The 23,052-nt window shown below is 43.5% G+C and overlaps 1 protein-coding gene across 1 annotated transcript in view; it reads right to left on the bottom strand.

Annotated features, from left to right (window-relative positions):
• LOC140729787 (septin-7) overlaps positions 1-23,052 on the bottom strand; it is a 131,007-nt gene that overhangs the window by 22,530 nt on the left and 85,425 nt on the right. The window contains exons 7-8 of the mRNA XM_073050007.1: positions 21,859-21,955; positions 11,559-11,610 (exon numbers count right to left, since the gene is read on the bottom strand). Of these exons, the coding sequence (XP_072906108.1) occupies positions 11,559-11,610; positions 21,859-21,955 (149 nt within the window). The remainder of the gene's footprint in view (positions 1-11,558; positions 11,611-21,858; positions 21,956-23,052) is intronic.

The raw sequence follows: 23,052 nt of genomic DNA, 5'->3' as shown, positions 1-23,052 counted from the left end.
ACCAGAAAACAATCACAAAGGACAACTGAATCAGAGTACTGAATAAAGGTATTTGGAGATAGACAATTTAGGACAAATGTTGATTACATTCGATTACAGAATTACTATTTTTTCAGATCACAATCTAGAATTCAACCTGCCTTTTTGTTGATATGATGGTGCTTTCAACAATATTACTGGAAGGAGCTTTCAATATCCGCATTACAACTCAGGATTAGATCCACTTCCCCATAAACAGGAGAACATATTCCACAGTGCTCATATTATTATGCTCATTCTCTCAGTTTGTTTAGAAGGCTTACAAAACTATGACCGTTACAGATTTACCTCTCAGCCGCCAATACAGACTGAGAAAGACCCATCGTTGGGAAAGGCAGATTTTTGGTTACTGCAAAGCTTACCAATTAAAACTGAGTTAGAGTGAAAAAGTCATTTTTTATGATTATAAGTGAGTTGCTTTGTATTTGTATTTTAATAACGGCATAGCTGTAAAAGAAATACTGGGATGATCTCAATGAGGCATCAGAAGTCCTTACATGGATTTGGAAACATGTTTGTTACAACAGCTTTGCAGCACAAATCGTAATAATGGCAGACAGACTATACTGTTTTCGTGGGGCAGAATTTCCAACTCAAACATAATTCTTGTCCAAGCAGCATGTCAACTACTTAACATGGAACTGAAGTCACATGTAGACCAGAAAGGGACAGTTCTTTGAATTAATCAAAATAATTCTTATGTTGTCAATCATTCTCTTCCTCTTAGGCCACATTATGCTATAAAGCCAAAAGAAGCATTTTTCCCTTCCAAATCAATATACTATTAAATCACCCTCAAGTGCCAAAGAAGTATGATCATAACGGCGCATGATGTGCATGGTTGCCAGCCTATATTTTTGGTAGTGGTCTCTGAAGACACCACTGGCACAGAACTGTATTATGTTTAAGTTTCATATCAAATAAGCTCAAGGTTACATCCAACACTAGTGATGACTCATAAAAGCTGCTTAAATTGATTGTCATGGCCCTGCAGGCTAGTTCTAGTTGAAAACTCTATATAAATTCTAATGGCTCAATACCTTGACCATGTTGCATTAGAGGAGAATGAAAATCAAGGTCCTGATTTAACTGTCATCTTGAACTGGAACTTAATAAAGCTTAAATTGCAATGAAGTGTCATTAGAATTACTAGTTTTTAAATGACAAACCTCCACTGCCACACTGCACCAATCTCCTTTCATCATATGGTGACATATTTTAAAAGGATATAGAAACCTTTAATTTCCACAAAGATGCACCTGCTCAACAGCTGGAGGTCGCAGTGCATTAAGATATGAAATAACTAGAATGAGCCAGAGGGCACTGCTGGATAAAATGCAAATGGTAGCTTTGTGAAAGCACTTTTGGGTAAACAAGCATACACACACAAATGAACACTGTGCACGCTCAGCAGGAGGGACTCATGTTTTAGGAAACAAGGAAGAATCATTAAGGGTAACTGCACTGCTTATAAATAAATCAGCCAGCCTTCATTGAAGAGGGCAGGACTATATGATCTGCCCAAACAGACCCTGTTCCTGAAACAGGATATATGCTGGTGTAAGTACAATTGCAAGGCCTACCTGTAAAAGTATCTAAAAAAAAAAATTATGGATTGCTAATCCCAACACTTACTGTAGGTAAAATGCTGGACAGCACTATAAATCATCAGCACACAAACATATCAGTGCCAAGAGGCAAGATCTTGTGATCTTGAACGTTTGTGGCCAAATTAACATGCTTTGATAAAGGGAAAACAGCAGTAGCTATTGACGTAGATTTCTCAGTCAAGGCCACGGAATAGCATCAGAGTGGCAGGAACTGATTAGTAGTTCGAACACCAGCAAATAATATTCATTGAGATCAAATTCTTAATTGACAAAGTGGCGAGTCTAATTTTCAGGGAATAAAATAGGTTACAATACTGAGTGAAGAAATAATATTCAACAATGAGAATGCAAGCACTGTTTTAATTGTGAAGAAGAGTTTAAGGAGTCAATGATGGGCATTAAGTAATTTTATATTCACCTGGACTTTTGAGGGTGGAAATGGAATGTCAGTGAATGTCTGTGGCAAAGATTGTTAATTCATTTCAGAGAGAAAAAAAACTAGTCTTGGCCTAAAATGGGACTAAAGAGCCGAATTACATAAGTGAGATGAGAATGTTGACTCTTGACATCAAGGAACACCAGGTAAAACTGAAGTCTATGGGCAAAGGGATGGCATGCCAATGAATGGATTCCCAGTTCATACAAAGGATGCTGACTATGCCTGCGGGGGACCAAATATGCATTCTGCAACACTTTTTCATGGCAGTGTCCCAATCCAACCATCTTCACCAATTACCCTCCTTTTCCATAAGGTCAGAAGTGGGGGAAATCACTGATGATTACACAATTGTTCAAATATATTCACAGTTCAACAGCATCATCATTACCATGGTAACTACTCTGCCCAAGACTGCAAGAAGCTGCAGAGAATTGTTGTCACAGCTCAGCCTCCCATGCATGGACTACCTACGCTTCTCACAGCTTCATTAAAGCAGCCAACATAATCAATGATCCCTTCCTATTAGGCAGAAGATACAAAACCCTAATACAGCACATACCACCAGGCTGAAGGACTTCTATCACGTTGTCGTATGACTATTGAAAAGTCCCCCAAGTTTAATAAAAAAGGACCCTGGACCTCACAATCTACCTCATTACAGTATTGTTCTTTGTTGTCTATCTGCACCACACTTTCTTGTAACTGCAGCATTTTATTTTGCATTCAGCTGTTGCTTTTCGTCTTTACTATCTCGATATACTGCTGTAAAGAAATTATCTGCATGGATGACATGCAAAGATTTTCACTGTATCTTGGTACATGATACAATAATAAACTAATTTACAAAAAAATACCAAAATGCATGCCATGTCTACAAGCAACAGGACTTCGACAACATTCAGACACATGCTGAGGTAAGTGCAAGTAACACCAATGCCACAGAAGTGCTGGCAATTGCAAATTTCAAATAAGCATAATCAGTAACTCTTGACATTTAACAGCATTACCATTGCTGAACACCCAGATTCAACATCTTCGGGGTCACCGAAGATCGGAGACTTGACTAAATCATCAGTGTAAATATTAAGACTAGATAGCCCATGGTTAATAGCTCACCTCTCGACAATATACAAGGCTTTTTACCATCCAAAACTATGGAATGCTCTGTACCACTTAACTTGGGGAATGTCATGTTAACTCTCATGAAATAGGCACCATTAACAACAAAGCGGTCTACTTGATTGGGAAACAACCATCCTCAAACTTCTGAGTCAGAGAACGTTGAATCTTTGCACATGGAGTTAAGAAACTGCAAGGGTAAAAAAGCCATTATGGGAATCACATATAGGCCTCCAAATAGTAGCCAAGATTTGGTGTTGAGGTTGCAAAGGAAGCCGGGAAATCCATGCATTAAGGGTAATGCTACAATTGTAATGAGATACTTCTAGTTGGTGTCAGATCACAAGACAGGGAATTTTTTGAATGCCTACGAGATGGCTTTTTAGACCAGCTTGTGCTCAAGCATACCTGATGAAAGGCTATCTTAGATAGGGTGTGTGTAATAATCCAGATCTTATTAGGGAGTTTAATGTAAAGGAACCCTTAGGAGTCAGTGATCATAGTATGAATTAATTCATATCGCAGTTTGAAAGGGAGAAGCATAAGTTACATGCATTAGTATCATAATGAAATAAAGGGAATTTCAGAGGCACAAGAGAGGAACTTGCCCAAATGGATTGGAGGAGGATACTGGTGGGGATGACTTCAGAGCAGGGATGGCTGAAGTCTCTGGGAATGCTCACCAGGCACAGGAAAGATAGATCCCACAGAAGTTGTTCTCAAATGGCAGAGGTAGGCAACCATGGCTGACAAGGGAAGTTAAGGACTACATAAAAGCCAATGAAAAGACAGAAGGTAGCAAAAATGAGTGGGAAGTTGGATGATTGGGAAGCTTTTAAAATCCACCCAAACAACAACTAAAAACGCCATAAGGGAAAAGATGAAATATGAGGACAAATGATCGAATAATATAAAGCAGGATACTAAAAGTTTTTTCAGTTATACAAAAAGTAAAATGGAGGTGAGTGTTGAGACAACTGGAAAATTATGCTGGTGAGGTAGTAATGGGGGACAAAAAAAATGGCAAATGAACTAAACGATACTTTGCATCAGTCTTCACTGTGGAAGACACTAGCAGTATGCCAGAGGTCTGTGAGTGTCAGGGAACATTACAAAGGAAAAGGTGCTTGGCAAACTCAAAGGTGGATAAGTCACCTGGACCAGATGGACTACATCTCAGGGTCCTGAGAAAGGTTGCTGAAGAGTTAACAGATGCATTGGTCATAATCTTTCGAGAATCACCTGATTCTGGAATGGTCCTGGAGGACTGGAAGGTTGGAAATGTCATTCCACTCTTAAAGAAGCGAGGAAGGCAAAAGAAAAGAAATTATACGCCAGTTAGTTTTACCTCAGTGTTTGGGAAAGTGCTGGAGTCTATTATTAAAGGTGAGGTTTCGAGGTATTTGGAGGCCAATGATAAAATAAGTCAAAGTCAGCATGGTTTCTTTAAAGGGAAATTGTGCCTGACAAGTCTATTAGAGCTCTTTAAGGAAATAACAAGCAAGGTGGACAAAGGAGAGGCAGTGGATGTCATTTACTTGGATTTTCAGAAGGCATTTGATAAGGTGCCACACAAGAGGTTGCTTAACAAGCAAAATCCTACAGCATTACAGGAAAGATACAATCATGGATAGAGGAATGGCTGACAGACAGGAGTCAATGGGTGCTGAAGACAGGTGAGAGGATGTTTCCACGTACAGATACACAGAACATTTCCACGGATACAGACATGGAAACACCCTCTCACCTGTCTTCAGCAGATGATTCCTGTTCCTCCTGTAGACTCTTCCATCCAGCATGCCAACTATGAAGGATCTTGGTTGCTGATGCCTGTTCACAACCACAGCTGGCTGCCAAGTGTCTCCTCTCTGTATTCTGACATTTTCACCTATATGCAGATCTGGTAACTGTCTTGTATGTCTGTCATAGTAGCTCTTTTGCTTTATTTGCTTGTACTTTAGCTTGTCATGTACTTGAGCTAAAGTAAAAAGCTAAAGTAAAAATGAGCTACACGTAAAAAGATGTCACAGTTACAGCCACCGTCGAGTTTAAGCCTACGAGGTAATATTGCTGAGAATTGGAAGGTATGGCTCCAGCAGTTTAAGCAGCTTTGTACCGCTAGTAGCGTAGATGACAAGATGGAGAAAGTGCAATGTGCTATGCTTCTGCATGTGGCTGGAGCAGAGGCAATAAAGGTTTGCAACACGTTTGTCTTCCAAGAGGGTGAGTGAGATAAAATTGAAGTGTTGAAGAAAAAGTTTCAAGACTACTGCGAACCGTGAAAAAAACCTACCGTACATTCGACACATTTTTTTACGAGGGCTCAAGGAACGACAGAGACTATAGACGCCTACGTAACAGATTTGAAGAACAAGGCAAAAAACTGAGTTCGGACAACTGCATGATTCTTTAATATGCGACAGGATTGTATGCGGCATACGAGATGATCATGTGAGAGGCAGCCTGTTGAGAGAGGCGGAACTTACATTGGAAAAAGCGATTGATATGTGCCGTGCTAGCGAGATCACGTCGAGTCAGGTTAAAATGCTTAATGAGGAGACTGAAGTACACAAAATAAAAGCTGTGAAAACTGACAAGAGTAGGACTAAGCGAGTTCCACAGGATAATCAAAAGGAAGTTAACTGCAACAGATGTGGTTATAAACATGGATACAGAAAATGTCCAGCCTTTGGTAAGACGTGCAAATTATGCAGAAAGAGAAATCACTTTGCAAAGATGTGCAAATCGCAGGAGCAAGCAAGGAAAATGCACGCTGTGGAACAGAGTGAGCGCAACAGTGACATGTTCACTGGAACAACTGAAGTGGAACAGGGGGTATGCATCAAGAATATTGATAATGCAGAGATGGACGTTGAAGATGAATGGACTCAAGATCTGATAATAAACAGGAGGAATGTGACATTTAAGCTTGACACTGGGGCAAAGTGTAATGTGATGTCAGCAGAAACATTCAACTCACTGGACATCAGAGGAAAACTTGGAAAATCCACCTGCAAGCTTGTTGGATATTTTGGCCACAAGACAGCATCATTGGGAAAGAAAACACTCACCTGTGTGTATAAAGGACAGAAACACAAAATAGAGTGTGAGATTGTGCAACAGCATGTTTCGGCAATACTAGGCAGAGCAACATGCATACAGCTGGCCTGGTGAAGCGAATCTATGGTGTTGAGAAAGAAAATGACTTTCTCAAAGACTTTGCTGACTTGTTTTCTGGACTAGGATGTTTACCAGAGAAACACCATATCCAGATTGATCCAACTGTTGCACCAGTCGTGCATGCTCCGAGGAAGGTTCCAGTAGCTCTCAGGGATCGAGTAGTGGAGGAGCTACGCAGAATGGAACAGATGGGAGTCATAACGAGAGAAATAGAACCGACCGACTGGGTGAATAGTATAGTGACAGTGGTCACAGAGAAAAAGATTAGGAAATGCATGGATCCACAAGATCTCAACCGAGCCATCAAAAGGGAGCACTATCCGCTGCTCACGGTTGAAGAGGTTGTCTCCTGCATGCCTAATGCAAAATACTTTTCAGTATTGGATGCAAATCAAGGTTTCTGGCAGATCAAGCTGGATGAAGGAAGTTCCAAATTATGCACTTTCAACACGCCCATAGGGAGATATCGTTTCCTGCGTCTACCCTTTGGGATTTCTTCTGCATCAGAGGTATTCCAGAGGTCAGTGGCACAAATGATTGAAGGCCTGGATGGAGTGGTCAGTATCATTGATGATTTGCTGATATGGGGTGACACCATTGAAGAGCATGATCAGAGATTGAGGAAGCTTCTGGAGAGAGCACGTGAGTACAACCTAAAACTGAACAAAAGTAAATGTAGGATCAGAACTACAGAGATCAAATACATAGGTCACGTACTCAGCGCTGATGGGCTAAAACCAGATAATGAAAAGGTCAGGGCTGTGGTACAGCTACCACCACCTGAAGACAAGCAAGGACCTTTGAGGTTCATGGGCATGATACAGTATCTTGCCAAGTTCATTCCCAACTTATCGGAGGTCAGTGCTCCACTTCGAAAGCTACTAGAGAGCAACACTGAATGGCATTGGGAAGATGAACAAAAGAAAAGTTTTAACACATTGAAGCAGTTGGTTACCAATGCACCAGCACTCAAGTTCTATGATGTCAATAAACCGGCGACAATGTCTGTGGATGCCAGTTCGGAAGGAATAGGAGCTGTTATACTGCAGGATGGGAGGCCTGTAGCGTATGGATCACGAGCACTTACAGACTGTCAACGCCGATATGCTCAAATCGAGAAGGAATTACTTGCCATAGTTTATGGGTGTGAGAAGTTCCACCAGTACGTATATGGCAAAGAAATCCAGGTTGAGAGTGATCACAAACCACTTGAGAGCATCTTCAAAAAGCCACTTCATCAAGCTATGAGACTGCAAAGGATGCTTCTCAGGCTACAGAGGTACACCTCACAGTTACCTATAAGCCAGGAAAAGAACTGCACATCGCTGATGCTTTGAGCCGTGCTTACCTCAAAGAGCAAAAGGGAGAGCTGGAGGTCAACTGGGTTACACCTCAGCTACCTATTTCTGAGGAGAAGTTGAACATGTTCAGGAAATTGACTGCAGAAGATCCTGAAATGCAAATGCTAAGAGACATTACAATGAATGGATAGCCAACAGAAAGAAAAGATGTTCCAAAGGAAATACAGAAATACTGGACATTTAAAGAGGAAATTAGCTATGCATCAGGACTAATGTTCAAAGTGGCAAAACTCATAGTACCAAATCAAATGAGACAGGAAATGCTCAACAGAATTCATGAGTCACACCTGGGGATAGTGAAATGTAAAGAGCGAGCAAGGGACATTCTCTATTGGCCAGGTATGTCAACTCAGATAGAGGACATTGTGTCACAGTGTGCTGTTTGTAATGAAAATAAAAACAGCAATCCAAGAGAGCCTTTGCTTCCCCATCCACGACCAGGAAGACCATGAGAGAAGCTTGGCACAGATCTCTTTTGCTACAATGGTGCAGAATATCTACTTTGTGTGGACTACCATTCAAAATATCCGGAAATCACCAAGTTAAGTGACACGTCCAGTCAAGGTGTCATTACCGCAATGAAGTCGACATTTGCAAGACATGGTATTCCAGATATTGTCATCAGTGACAATGGTCCACAATATGCCAGTGGTGAGTTTAGAAAGTTTTCGGAAAGCTGGGAATTTCAACATGTTTCTTCCAGTCCTGGGCACACTCAGTCTAATGGACAAGCAGAGAGAACTGTACAAACTGTGAAGAACATGCTCAAGAAGGCACACAGCAGCACCAGTGACCCGTACATTGCTCTGCTTGAATACCGCAACACACCGATTGAAGGTGTGGGGTTCTCTCCTGCACAGCTTTTGATGGGACGTCGTCTGAAGTCCAAGCTGCCAATATCCACAACTCTACTGACTCCTGAAAGTAATGCTCAAGTACATGACAAGCTAAAGTACAAGCAAATAAAGCAAAAGAGCTACTATGACAGACATACAAGACAGTTACCAGATCTGCATATAGGTGAAAATGTCAGAGTACAGAGAGGAGACAATTGGCAACCAGCTGTGGTTGTGAACAGGCATCAGCAACCAAGATCCTTCATAGTTCGCACGCTGGATGGAAGAGTCTACAGGAGGAACAGGAAGCATCTGCTGAAGACAGGTGAGAGGGTGTTTCCACGTACAGATACACAGGACATTTCCACGGATACAGACATGGAAACAAACGACACCAAGAGTGAGGGGCGTGACGAAACCCCACGACGCAATGACGGTGAAAGTTCGGCGCAGACAGACCGAGGTGGAAATGCAGACACAGAGGTTACTCGAGAGACTGACTCTGAAGGACAAGCACAGTCACAGTTCTATCGCACAAGGTCTGGGAGACAAGTCAAACTTCTAGCTAGATACAGAGACTAGATCTACCTACAGTCTCGCACAGTTTGAGATAAAATCACACATGTTATAAGTTCCAAGGTGTGAAATAAAAGATTTATTAGTCTATGTTCGTAAAAGAAAATATACTGCTGTTAGTATTGTAAGATACAATGCAGAATACAGTATAAGTTAAGATTTTTATTAGTTTATGTCATGGCTGTTGTAATGTTAGAAAGTCATACCTAGAGGCATTGTTTTGGTAATTCACAGTATTGTAAAAAAAAACTTGAGAAGGGGGATGTAATGTATTATGTGAGTATTTGTAGGTCAGAGTGCGTATGACATCAGAACGCGGGGTTTTGTAAAATGGAAGTCTGGTGAATAAACGTGTGTGTTTAATACTGCGGTGTCCGAGTCACATTAACGCTACAACTAGTGGTGTTCCTCGGGTGTCAGTATTGGTACTGCTCCTTTTCACATTGTTTCTCAATGATTTGGATAATGGATTTGATGGTTTTGTGACAAAGTTTACGGATTATACGAAGATGGATGGAGGGGTAGGTAGTGCTGAGGAAGCAATGTGATTGCAGCATGACATAGACAAATTGGAAGAATGGGCAAAAGAGTGGCAGATGGAATACAGTATGGTGAAATGTATGATGATGAGTTTTGGTAAAAGCAATAATAGTGCAAACTATTATCTAAATGTAGAGAAGGTTCAAACATTGGGGTGCTGAGAGACTTAAGGAGTCCTTGGGCAAGACTCTCAGTTGATTTAGAGGTTGAGTGTGGTGAAGCAGGCAAATGCATTGCAGGCATTAATTTCAAGGGGAACAGAATATAAAAGCAAGGGCATTATGCTGAGGCTTTGTAAGACATTGGTGAGGTTGCACTTGGAGCATAGTCAACAGTGTTGGGCTCCATATCTCAGAAAGAATGTTTTGTCATTGGAGAGTCCAGAGGAGGTTCGTCAGCATGATTCTGGGAATGAAGGGGTTAACAGATGAGGAAGATTTGGCAGCATTGGGCCTGTACTTACTGGAATTTAGAAGAATGCAGGGATCTCACTGAAACCTATCGAATGTTGAAAGGACTAGATAGAGTGAATGCAGAGAGGATGTTTCCTATGGTGGGGGTGTCCAGAACTTGAGGGCACAGCCTCAAAATTGAGAGGCAACCTTTCAGAATGGAGGTAAGGAGGAATTGTTTTAGCCAGAGTAGAGAATCCGTGGAATGCTCTGCCACAGACTGCGGTGGAGGCCAAGTCCAAGGGTATTTTTTAAGGCAGAAGTTGATAGTTTCCTGATCAGTCAGATCATCAAAGGATATGGCAAGGCGGCAGGTGTATGGAGTTGAGTGGAATCTGGGATCTGACTCGATGGATTGAATGGCCTTATTCTGCTCCTGTGTCTTATGGTCTTAAGAGTTATAAAGCATAGTTCTTTTGGCCCAACTTGTCCAATTTAGCCCATATCCACCTGTCTTTCCTATCCTTTACCTGTCCAAGGAAGTTTCATTGGGTTCATCCCATGATGAAGGGGTTAATGTATAACAACAGAATGCACAGGTTTAGTTGGAACTTTTGGATTTGAGAAAAATGAGTAGTTTTGTTTGGGTGGGGGGGGGGGGGGTGTTGTTCCTCCTGGTGAGGCATCTAGAATAAGGCATAGTTTCAGATAAGGTATTGTCCATTTCAGATGAGGAATCTCATAGGCTCTCAAATCTTTGGAATTCACTTTGCTAACTGAGGAAGTCAATGGGTACCAGGAGTATCTGGGACGGTGGTGATGAGGCCAAGATTGGATTGGCTGTAATCTCATAAAATAGCAGGAAAATTGAGGGACAGACTAGCCTAATCCTGTTGATCATAATCTGGTGAGATTTCAGACACTTGCAACAAGTGAGGAAAACTAAAAACAAACTGCCCTAATTTTAAAAGCAATTGAATAACAAAAAAACAAAATTGAAGGATTTAGACACAAACTGGGTGTTTCAGTGCTAGAACTCTAGGGAAAGCCAAATGAACAGAAATCGCCTTTTCAAATTATACACACTTATGATCCAACAAAAATACAACTGATGCATGGATTATGGTTTTGTCATCATATACGCAGGTTAAAGAATGGAAAAATACTGAGATGCACTTGAGGTGAAGTTAAATCTTGTCAAATGTAGCACTTGCTTCACCAGTGGGTTACAACTAATCTCTAAATCTTTACACAGAATTGTTTATTACGACAGCCATCAAAAATCCAAATCCAAATGTAAATCTAAAATTTGTGCACTTTTAACAAATTACCTTTTTGGAGAAAAGCACAAGGAAATTTTAGTGCTAAATTAGATTCCTTTTTAAGTAATAGTTTTGCATGAGAAAATCATATCAGCAGTTTCCAGGTGCCAATAAGTACTGATTACTATTATACTTGAATCTTACCTGATCAGCATGTTTCGTAGGATTGTGAAGTCACAGTGCTCACTATTTTCAACTGCAAAAGAAAAACATGTTTTAGAAGGTGAATACCCTACAGTCAGAAAGATATGCATTTATATAATGCCGTCCATTACTTCTTGACACTAAGTATGCTAAGCCATCCTAATGTCAGAAAGAACAGCAGTCAATGGCCACACAGTGAGCTCCCACATGTAGCACCTATGGTCAGGTAGTCTGCTTTAGGAATGTCGGATGAGATTCACAGATTGATGCAATTTATTGTGCAGCTGGTGCCAAGTGATTTTTTTCAACCATCTGCGAAATCAAGGTCTTGTTTAATAGTTTACCAAAATATAAAGCCTCTTAATTACTATAACCATGGTCATGCTCAGATATTTATGTTTAAATCCCTAGAATGGAATTCTCCCCATAATTTTCAGGCCGGAGATTAAAGTGGCTGTTGCACAAGTGTATCTTGGCAACCACTTGTAAATACAGGCCAAAATTAGCCGTTAGCCTTGTGGAACAATTTCAAATAAGTGGACCTTCATGGGATATTAAAGAAAATTCAGCAGAAGAAACTAAAATGGTTCTTGCATAAGTGGTGTGCTTGAAATGGTACACATTGCCTGAGAGCGATAGGCTGCTCCACGCCGAAATTTAACTTGGCTTGCGGCAAATGGAGGTTTCAAGGTTCAGCTTTTAACATTTTATTGATCTGATGTAGTTCGGAGAAGTAGACCTTTCAGCCCCTCACTCCAACTGGAAAAAGCACTGATATCTATTTTAACTTCTCTTGAACAATGCACCATAGCAACAGGACACATGAAACATTGGTCCAAGCACTGTTAATCATTTACATTTGTTAGTGCAAATTTGACTCAACATTAACACATTTGATTACCAAAACAAATGAAAGGAGATCCAGAACAGAACTTGAACAATCCCTCTCTCCACAGATGCGGCCTAACTGCCAAGTATTAACAGCAATTTCTGCTTTAATCAAAATAGCTTTTCACTTACCAAACAGAAATGTAGCTTTTAAATACCTGCGTGATTAGCTTGCTGGACACAATTTATGACCGAAACAATATCAATACAAGTTATCAAAAAGGAATTGAGAAATATTTTTTCCACAGAAACATACTGACAAGCAGAAATCCAAGGTCAGCCACTGAACAATTGTAAGATAAATAAAAATTTAGATCAATGGTCAATAAATGCATCAGCTCATGCCCTGCACCTGTTCAGTCTTTTGCCTTTACAAAACCACAATTCATTCAGGCTACAGTAATAAAGGTTAAAGTGCAGCTTATTGCAAGGATATCAAGGCAGAGATAATTTAACTTTCCTCTGTGGAACCCACCAAATAATAAGAGAACCAAAAGTAAACTGTATACCACTGCAAAATAGAATTACCATTAAAACAAAAAATAAATTAATAAATAATGAATACCAAACTGCTTACTATATTGCTGAGATTAGCCAAAGAACAAAGAGTATTTAGCATAAAAAATGCCAGGCATGAGAGGGGCAAATGCTTAGGCAATACACATCGTCTTGACAAGCACCTTACTTTCACAGAATTTGATGACATACACCGACATCAGCACACCAAGGCTGATCTGTTTGAAAAAAGGAAGCAGACTTTTGCCCTCTCCTAGTTACAAGAAAAATTATAAACTGGCAAAATTAATACTGTGAGCCTCAAAACAGAAGTTCAGAAATAAATTTAATTGTTTTGAAAAATTCAACAAAGTGAGAAAACATTGAAACGCAGTTGGTTTGAATGAATTCTTTCATCAACCTTACAATGGAAGATTAAAACAAAACAAATTAACTCTTCTCAATGCCATTCATAAATAATCGATCCACGAGATGCTGACAAGCATGTTCCTAATTGCCCAGATGCTGGTGAAGCACTTTTTTGGAACTACTGCAGTGTATCTGGTGACCGAGCTCCCACTGGGATAGAGTTCTAGGATTTTGACCTAGTCACCACAAAGGAATATATCCAACTTGGGAGGTGAGTGATCTTACCACATGCAATGATACAAAACTTCATTCGTGGGTTGCTTTGATCTTACAACTGCCATCATTTGCTAATAGCGAATTTTGCAGCTTTAAATTCAAGCAGCATTGTAGCATAGCGGTTATTGTAACACTATTACAATGCCAGCAACCCAGGTTCAGTTCCTGACTGTCTGTAAGGAGTTTGCACATTCTCCCTGTGACTGTATGTGTTTCCTCCGGGTACTCTGGTTTCCTTCCACGTTCCAAAGACGTAGAGGTTAGTAGGTTAACTGGTCACATAGGTGTAATTGGGCAGGGTGAGCGCACTGGGCTGGAAGGGCATGTTACTATGATGCAAGTCTCTAAAAATCTAAATTTCTAGTTATGAGTAAATCTCAATACTTATGACAAAATACTTCACCTACCGAATTTCTAATAGGCCATTATACAGCAAGATATTCCTTGTGACCCTTTGTTGTAAATAATTCTGCCATAAACTCAAGTGCTCACAGCAATTAGTAAATTCTGTACAGTGTGAATATTAGTTTATTAAATCCAATTAGGATACAAATTGACACGAAAGGCATACAAAAATCAGCCTTTTGATGAAAATCAACATTCAATAAAAAAATTAATTTCCACTGAGAAAGGTTCTACAAGAACAGATCAAGCAGCTTAGTTCCTGCTGGGTGCAGACCACAAAACAGAACAGCCAGAAGCCCAGCCTACGCTGTCCACATTACTCTGAAGGTTGATGATGTGAATAATGAAAATGCAGCTAAACAGTAGGCTTGCAGAAGAGTTGAGCTTTCCTTCACAAGGAGTACTTCCACCTTCTCAAATATCTATAAAGCATAGCACAATTCCACACTGCATTTTTCAACTATCACTGCACTCTTTCTGAATCTCCTCATCCTGGACACAATGACATTTTATGGCATCCTTCCCAAACCGTCACTGAACTCCAAACCTGGCAGATCAAGACCAATGCGCACTCTGAGGACTTCAATCACTCTTGATCTTTACTGTTGGTATTATTTATTTATTTTTGAGGTGCCGCACGGAATTGGCCCTTCTGATCCTTGGAGCCATGCCACCGAGCAACCCACAGATTTAACCCTACCTTAATCATGGAACAATTTACAATGACTGATTAACTTACTAACTGGCACATCTTTGGACTGTGGGAAGAAATTGGACCATCTGGAGAAAACTCATGCAAACACAGAGAGGAACTTGCTCACAGCATCTCAGAATTAAACTCCAACTGAGCTCTATTAGTGTCACACTAACTGCTATCGTGACACACCAATTTGTGATCACCAAGTTTGCTGCAATTTATAATAGAACTTCAAATTTGATACATTGAGAAACTGGATAAGCTGGGCTAAGGAGTGAACTTACTTATTTTATTTAGAGATACAGCGCAGAATCGGCCCCTCCAGCCTGTTGAACCACACCACCCAGCAACCCCCAACTTAACCCTAGCTGGACAATTTACAATGACTAATTAACCTATTAAACAGTACATCTTTGGACTGTGGTAGGAAACTGGAGGAAACCCATGCAATCATGGGGAGAACATACAAACTCCTTACAGATGGCACTGGAAATGAACTCCAAACTATGGTGCCCTGATCTGTTCTATGCACTATCCTACCATGGCATTACAGGACATTTATACAAGCCAGAAGGGCATAGGTAAGGTGAATGATCCTGATCTTTCTCCCCAGGGTAGGGGAACTGAAAACTGGAGTGTATAAATATAAAATGAAAGGGTTAGGATTTAAAGGACACATTGGGGGGAAATGTTTCCATACAGAGGGTGGTGGTCAACTTCCCTTCTGGTCAACTGCGGTAGCTGTTTCTTCACTAAAGCCAGGGCATTCAATTGCCTGACAGAACATTTCAAAGACTGTTAGTAATGCCTGGAAATAATGTTCTTTTAACCACTACTTTCAACTTTTATGTGCAGAAGGACTTTTGTGTGAATGAAGATTCTTTACATTAAGCCAAAAGGATATGGGTTCTTTCCCAGCCTTCCATCTTAGCAGAGTAACAGAATGCAATAACCATATGCTTTATGAAACTAGACAACTTATATAATGATAAATTAAAGATACAAATTTAAATTCAAGTCGTTGCATCTGAGCAAACATTTAGTTATACGAAAAGGAAACTGACAGGTCAGAATTTCCGATATTGTAAGATACTCAACTCATAAGCAAACTTCTTCCACAGTGTGCCTTCAATCTGAGCACAAGGTTAACCTATGTGTCATATACGCCCCCAATTAGTTAATACATACACACTTTGGAGCTTTATCAATTGAAATGGCTTCTTTCATTTCCTGTTGCAGTTAGTTTAGTTCATTTGCTGCACTTCATGCAAATTAATAAACTAAATTAACATTACCAAATTATTTGCAAGTAGTTCCATTGAAACATCAGATATATTTCTTCACCTCCGGAAATCCACCAGTAATGCAAAACACCAAGTAGGTATATTAGACCTGAAATGTTTTAGCAGAATGCAAATAGGCCCAATTAAAGTATTAAAGATTGCCATTAAGATGGGAACTGTTAGAAAATTTGATTTGAACATCACTACACTTCTGATAGCTGTACCTTTGGATCATTACACAGTAAAACTATTTGAAAGACAGATTTTTCAAACTGAAGCATCAAGAATATAAGAGCAACATGGAAAAAAGGTTCCAGTAAGTCACTGAACTGGACATTGATATCCAGAATTACAGCCAACAGAACACTTAGTACATCAACACAAGAGATTCAGCAGATGCTGAAAACCAGAACAACAAAATGCAGGAGAAACTCAGCAGGTCATCGGGACATTTTCATCCCTCTCCTGCACTACGAAGTTCAGACTTCATTCATAATATCCTATTCCTATATCCTCCAGATACAAATTTCCACAGGCTTTGACCACAACCTTTCAACATTGCCATTTCCTCATTTAATTTTTGTCCTCAACCTTTTCTTTTGTCTTCACTACTTCTCTCCAATGTGAAACTACTCCTGCCCTGTTCTGATCCAAGGTTAACAATCTCAAATGCTAACTAGAGACACAAGGGTGTAGATGCTGGTATCCAGAGCAACAAACAATGCTGAAGGAACTGAGCAGGTCAGCAACACCTAGGGAGGAAAAGGACAGTTGAGGTTGTGGGTTGAGACCCTTGCCACTTTACTTGAAAAACTAAGCATTTCCAGCACTGATTTCAGATTTCAAGTACTGCAACATTTGAACACAAGCTAAACATTAACCGAATCTTGAATGTCTGTTATGAGATGACCATCTTGCCCCCCCATGTATTAAAAATAAAAAAAGGATTTGCATGATTGATAAAAAGTAAAAAATACATGAATAGAAAAGCTTAAATGGGCATGTACCAAAAACAGGCAAATGGACTAATTTATGAGAATCTTGATTGGCATGGACCAGTTGTGTTGAATGGCCTGTTTCCAAGCTGTAAGACCCTCTGACTGATGCAAACTGTATACAACCAAGATATAGAACTGTGTGGCGACCCACTTCCTAGCGCACTCGAACCGGCTCACAAATAGCCAGCACGCAGGCACAAAGGCCAGGTCCGCAACAAAGGGAAAAAGCCTGCGGAGGTTTGTGAGTACGTGTCCCTTACAGTATCCACGCCCGGGGAGGGCGGGATGAGGGAGGCTTTAAAGCAAGACTGTGAAGTTCGAATAAAATCATCTTTAATTGCAGTTTACCGACTCTGTGTTGTTATTTTAGCGCTGTGTGCAGCACACTGCTACAATTGGTCACCCCGACGGTCCAAACGATTTTTGGACCGGAGATGACCGACACCGCATCTGTTCATGCGGTTTCGTTGAAACTGCCAAGCTTCTGGACGCTGCGACCTCACCTATGGTTACAGCAAGCAGAAGCCCAATTCCACGTTCAGCAGATAACCTCAGAGGACACACGTTACTACTACGTGGTGAGCTCCCTCGACCAGAACACAGCGGCCCAGGTTGCGGAGTTCGTACAGTCTCCCCCGGCGGACGGCAAGTACACGGAATTCAAAGCCCTGCTCCTAAGGACTTTTGGACTCTCACGGCGCGAGCAGGCTGCCCGCTTACTGCACCTGGATGGCTTGGGAGACAGACCTCCATCGGCTTTAATGAATGAGATGTTGTCTTTGGCCGACGGACACACACCCTGCCTCATGTTTGAGCAGGCATTCCTGGAGCAGCTGCCCGAGGACATACGCCTGCTGCTGTCCGACGCGGATTTCAGCGACCCCCGGAAGGTGGCAGCCCGGGCGGACTTGCTGTGGAACGCCAAGAAGGTGAGTGGGGTGTCCATCACACAGGTCACCAGGCTACGCTCCCAGCAGCGAACCAGTCCAGGCCCGGCCGCAGAGCCCACTGGCCCCAGAGGCAGGGGTGGGGAGCCCAATGAACACTGGTGTTTCTACCACCAGCAGTGGGGCGCAGAAGCCCGCCGTTGTCGCCCGCCCTGCCAGTTCCCGGGAAACGCCAGGGCCAGCCGCCACTGATGGCTATGGAGGCTGGCCGTCGGGATAGCCTCCTGTATGTGTGGGACAAGAGGTCGGGACGCCATTTTTTGGTCGACACCGGTGCCGAGATCAGCATCTTACCTCCGACGAGTTACGACACCCGCAACAGGGCACCGGGTCCCCCCCTGAGGGCCGTGAACAGCAGCACGGTAAGGACCTACGGCACCCATACGGTGCAGCTACAGTTCGGCTCCAGCCGGTTCACGTGGGACTTCACACTGGCCGCCGTAGCCCAACCGCTTCTGGGCGCGGATTTTTTGCGGGCTCACAGCCTGCTGGTCGACCTGCCGAGGCAGAGGCTTGTCCACACCGAGACCTTTCAGACGTTCTCCCTGGGAGAAGCCCAGTTGCCAGCCCCACACCTCGGCTCCATCACGCTGTCTGACAACGACTTCACCAGAGTCCTGGCGGATTTCCCATCGGTTCTGGCACCGCAGTTCACGGCAGCCATGCCCCGACACGACGTACAGCACCACATCCCGGCCCAGGGACCACCCCTCCACGAGCACCCCCCGGACAAGCTCCGACTGGCGAAGGAGGAGTTCAAGAGGATGGAGGAATTGGGGATCATCCGGTGGTCCGACAGCCCATGGGCCTCCCTCCTGCACATGGTGCCCAAAGCGACAGGGGGCTGGAGACCGTGCGGCGACTACCGCAGGCTGAACAAGGCTACCACACCGGACCGCTACCCTGTGACGCACATTCAGGACTTTGCAGCAAACCTGCATGGCGCACGGATCTTCTCCAAGGTAGACCTCGTCCGAGGATACCATCAAATCCCGATGCATCCGGACGACGTCCCCAAAACGGCTCTCATCACCCCATTCGGCCTTTTCGAGTTCCTCCGCATGCCGTTCGGCCTGAAGAATGCCGCACAGATGTTCCAGCGGTTAATGGATGCGGTGGGACGCAACCTGGACTTCGCATTCATTTATTTGGACGACATCCTCATAGCCAGCAGCAGTCGTCAGGAGCATTTGTCCCACCTCCGTCAACTCTACGCCCGACTGAGTGAATACGGTCTAACAATCAACCCGGCCAAATGCCAGTTCGGGCTCGACACCATTGACTTCCTGGGCCACAGGATTACTAAAGACGGGGCAACCCCTCTGCCCGCTAAGGTAGATGCAGTCTGCCATTTCCCCCGACCCACCACGATCAAAGGCCTTCAGGAGTTCGTAGGTATTGTCAATTTCTACCACCGCTTCCTCCCTTCAGCTGCCCAAATCATGCGCCCCCTGTTCGCCCTGCTGTCGGGTCCGGGCAAGGACAGTGCCTGAGATGAGGAGTCCGCCGCCGCTTTCATTCAAACAAAGGAAGCCTTGGCGAACGCTGCGATGCTAGTGCACCCCAGAATGGACGTCCCTACCGCCCTCACAGTGGACGTATCTAACACGGCAGTCGGTGGGGTGCTGGAACAACTCATCGAGGGACGCTGGCAACCCCTGGCGTTTTTCAGCAAACACCTGCGGCCACCCGAGCTCAAATACAGTGCTTTCGACTGGGAACTGGCAATCCGGCATTTCAGGTACTTCTTAGAAGGTAGGCCCTTCACTGCGTTCACGGACCACAAGCCGCTTACCTTTACGTTCATGAAGGTGTCCGATCCCTGGTCATCCCACCAGCAGCGCCATCTGTCCTACATCTCTGAATACACGACGGACGTCCGGCACGTCTCAGGTAAGGACAATGTCGTGGCGGATGCGCTCTCTCACCCTAACATTCATGCCCTTTCCCAAGGGGTAGACTTTGAGGCGCTGGCAGAGGCGCAGCAGGCAGACGAGGAGATCCCGAGTTACAGAACCGCAGTCTCCGGTTTGCAGCTCCAGGACCTCCCCGTAGGCCCAGGTGAGAGGACCCTACTCTGTGATGTCGCCACCAGCCAGCCCCGTCCCGTTGTCCCGGCAAACTGGCGGCGCCGTGTTTTCAACTCCATTCATAACTTAGCGCACCCCTCCATCAGGACAACTGTCCGGATGGTCTCCAACAGGTTCGTTTGGCACGGACTCCGCAAGCAGGTCAGTGAATGGGCCAGAACGTGCATGCACTGCCAGATGTCCAAGATGCAGCAGCACACCAAAGCTCTGCTGCAGCAGTTCCACCCCACCCACCGGCGTTTCGACCACATTCATGTGGATATCGTGGGCCCCCTGCCAGTGTCGCGAGGAGCGCGGCACCTCCTGACTATCGTGGACCGGTTCACAAGATGGCCAGAGGTGATCCCGCTCACGGACACTACCTCCGAATCTTGCACCCGGGCACTGATCGCCACCTGGGTGTCCCGCTTTGGTGTACCGGCCCACATTACCTCCGACAGAGGCGCCCAGTTCACCTCCAGCCTGTGGTCAGCTATGGCCAGCCTTTTGGGGGCACAGCTGCACCACACCACTGCCTACCACCCACAGTCGAACGGACTAATGGAGCGTTTCCACCGTCACCTAAAGTCGGCTCTCATGGCCCACCTGCGAGGAGCTAACTGGGCGGACGAGCTTCCCTGGGTCCTACTCGGCATCCGCATGGCGCCCAAAGACGATCTGCACGCCTTGTCGGCCGAGTTGGTGTACGGCGCATCCCTGGTCGTCCCCGGAGACTACGCGAGAGGTTCGGTGACCTGGCCCCCATACCCACTTTGCAGCATGGGCAGAACCCGTCCTGCGTACCCAAAGACCTGCAGAACTGTAAGTTTGTGTTTGTACGACGGGGCTGGCATCGGCCACCGCTGCAACGGCCCTACGAGGGGCCGTTCACGGTGCTCAGGAACAATGGGTCCACGTTCGTGCTGGATGTTGGGGGGAGAGAGGAGGTTTTCACAGTGGACCGACTCAAACCGGCCCATGTGGACCTGGCGCAACCGGTCGAGTTTCCGGCACCGCGGCGCAGAGGCCGACCTCCCAAACAGGGTCCGGCTCAGACTGTGGACATTGGGGGGTGTATCGCCGGTTCTGGGGGGGGGGGTATGTGGCGACCCACTTCCTAGCGCACTCGAACTGGCTCACAAATAGCCAGCACGCAGGCACAAAGGCAGCATCCGCGCCTGGGGTGGGCGGGATGAGGGAGGCTTTAAAGCAAGACTGTGAAGTTCAAATAAAATCATCTTTAATTGCAGTTTACCGACTCCGTGTTGTTATTTTAGCGCTGCGTGTAGCACACCGCTACAACTGCAACTTTAGATCCTGAAATGCGAAAAACCCTGAAAACTAAAAACTTTGACCATTCTAGTGTGGAAATACCTAAAGCTAAAAAGACATTAACTGGAGATATGATCAATAATTTTTTATCAATTGGCCTATGCTGTACAACAATTTATTGTTTATAATTTTAAACATTGACCTACCAAGCACTGATTACCTCCTCACTAGCTACTGTAAGAACAGCAAATCTGCTCTCCTTGAATTGATTTTCATTTAATTGTTTAAATTATTTCTATTCTTAATTGTGGAAAACATCACCCACAGGTCAAAACTAGAAAATTCCTGTCTGGGTTCAGTACAAAGATTGGTGCACAAAAATCTACTTTGATACTTCAGTACAGTCGTGTGAAAATGTGTCAGGTGTCCTGGCTAATAGTTCAGTTTCAGTCAACATGACTTTCATTAACAGATTACTGCCAAAAGGAAGGTGATTACTGGCCACAATACTGATATTTGGCCATCCAGAGATCTCAAAACTTACTGTGGAAAAGCAATCAGCAAATTACAATCTGACAATACAAGAGGCAAAGGGACTTACCTTCTGCAACTCCCCAAGGGTACTGTCGGCCCCTGACACGTTTTCCATTCACCTCTATGATAGTATTACTACCTACAACAGCAAGAGGTAAACGATCCTGGAAAAGATGAATAAGCACATAAATAATCAAGAATAATTCATCAAGCAAAACTTAAAAGCAGTTTTAAGCAGGTAGCTAAATAAATGGATCTGTCAGACTTAAATCTCTGGGTCCAACTGTCACCAAATTTCACATTATAAAATAAGAAAACAATTTTAAAACTAAAAAAGGAGAACAGATAGGAGTTACAGTTGAAGAATAGGGCCCACTTTCTGAAGGGTATGAAGGCCTTGAAAAAGCAGTAAGGGTGGCTGGGGGAGCTGTAGTTATGCAATAGAGTCATTAAGCACTACAGCACAGAACAGGTCTTCCATTCCATCCAGTCTGTACTGCACTGTTATTCTGCCTATCTATCGACAACTGGGTGAGAGCCCTGCATACAACTTCCATCCACATACTTATCCAAACTTCTCTTAAATGTTGCAATCAAATCGCATTCACCACTTCCACTGGTAGTTCATTTCATTCACACCACCTTGAGTAAAGATGATCTCCAAAGTTTCCCCTATTTTATCTTGCATCCTTAACCTCTGCCCTCCAGTTCTAGTCTCACCCAATCTCAGTAGAAAAAATCTGTTTGCATTTACCCCATCTATACCTCTCAATTTGGTGTAGCTCCATCAAATATCCCCTTATTTTCCAATACTCCAGTGAATAATGTCTTAACCTGTTGAAGCCTCCTCGATAACTTGGGTCTCCAAGTCCCAGCAGCATCCTTGTAAATTTTTTCTGCATTCTTTCAATCTTATTGATATCTTTCCTGCAGGTAGGTGACCAGAACTGCATGTAATACTTCATATTAGGCCTCACCAATGTCTTATACAACTTCAACGTAACATTCCAAACTCCTGTATGCAACATTCTGATTTATGAAGGCTACTGTACTCTTTTTGACCTTACTGTGATGACATTTTCAAAGAATTATCCCTCCATTCTATCATGTTCCTCAGCGCCCTACTGTTCACTGTGCAAGTTCTACCCTGTCTTTTCTTCCACAAACTGCAATGCCTCACATTTGTCTGCATTAAATTCTACCTGCCATTTTTCAGCCCATTTTTCTGTTGGTTCTGATCTTGCTGCAAGCTTTGATAGCC

The sequence above is a fragment of the Hemitrygon akajei genome, chromosome 1, assembly GCF_048418815.1.
Source record: "Hemitrygon akajei chromosome 1, sHemAka1.3, whole genome shotgun sequence".
Taxonomy (NCBI): Eukaryota; Metazoa; Chordata; class Chondrichthyes; order Myliobatiformes; family Dasyatidae; genus Hemitrygon; species Hemitrygon akajei.
The sequence above is the reverse complement of the archived record's forward strand: the minus strand, read 5'-3'. Positions and strand labels throughout refer to the sequence as shown.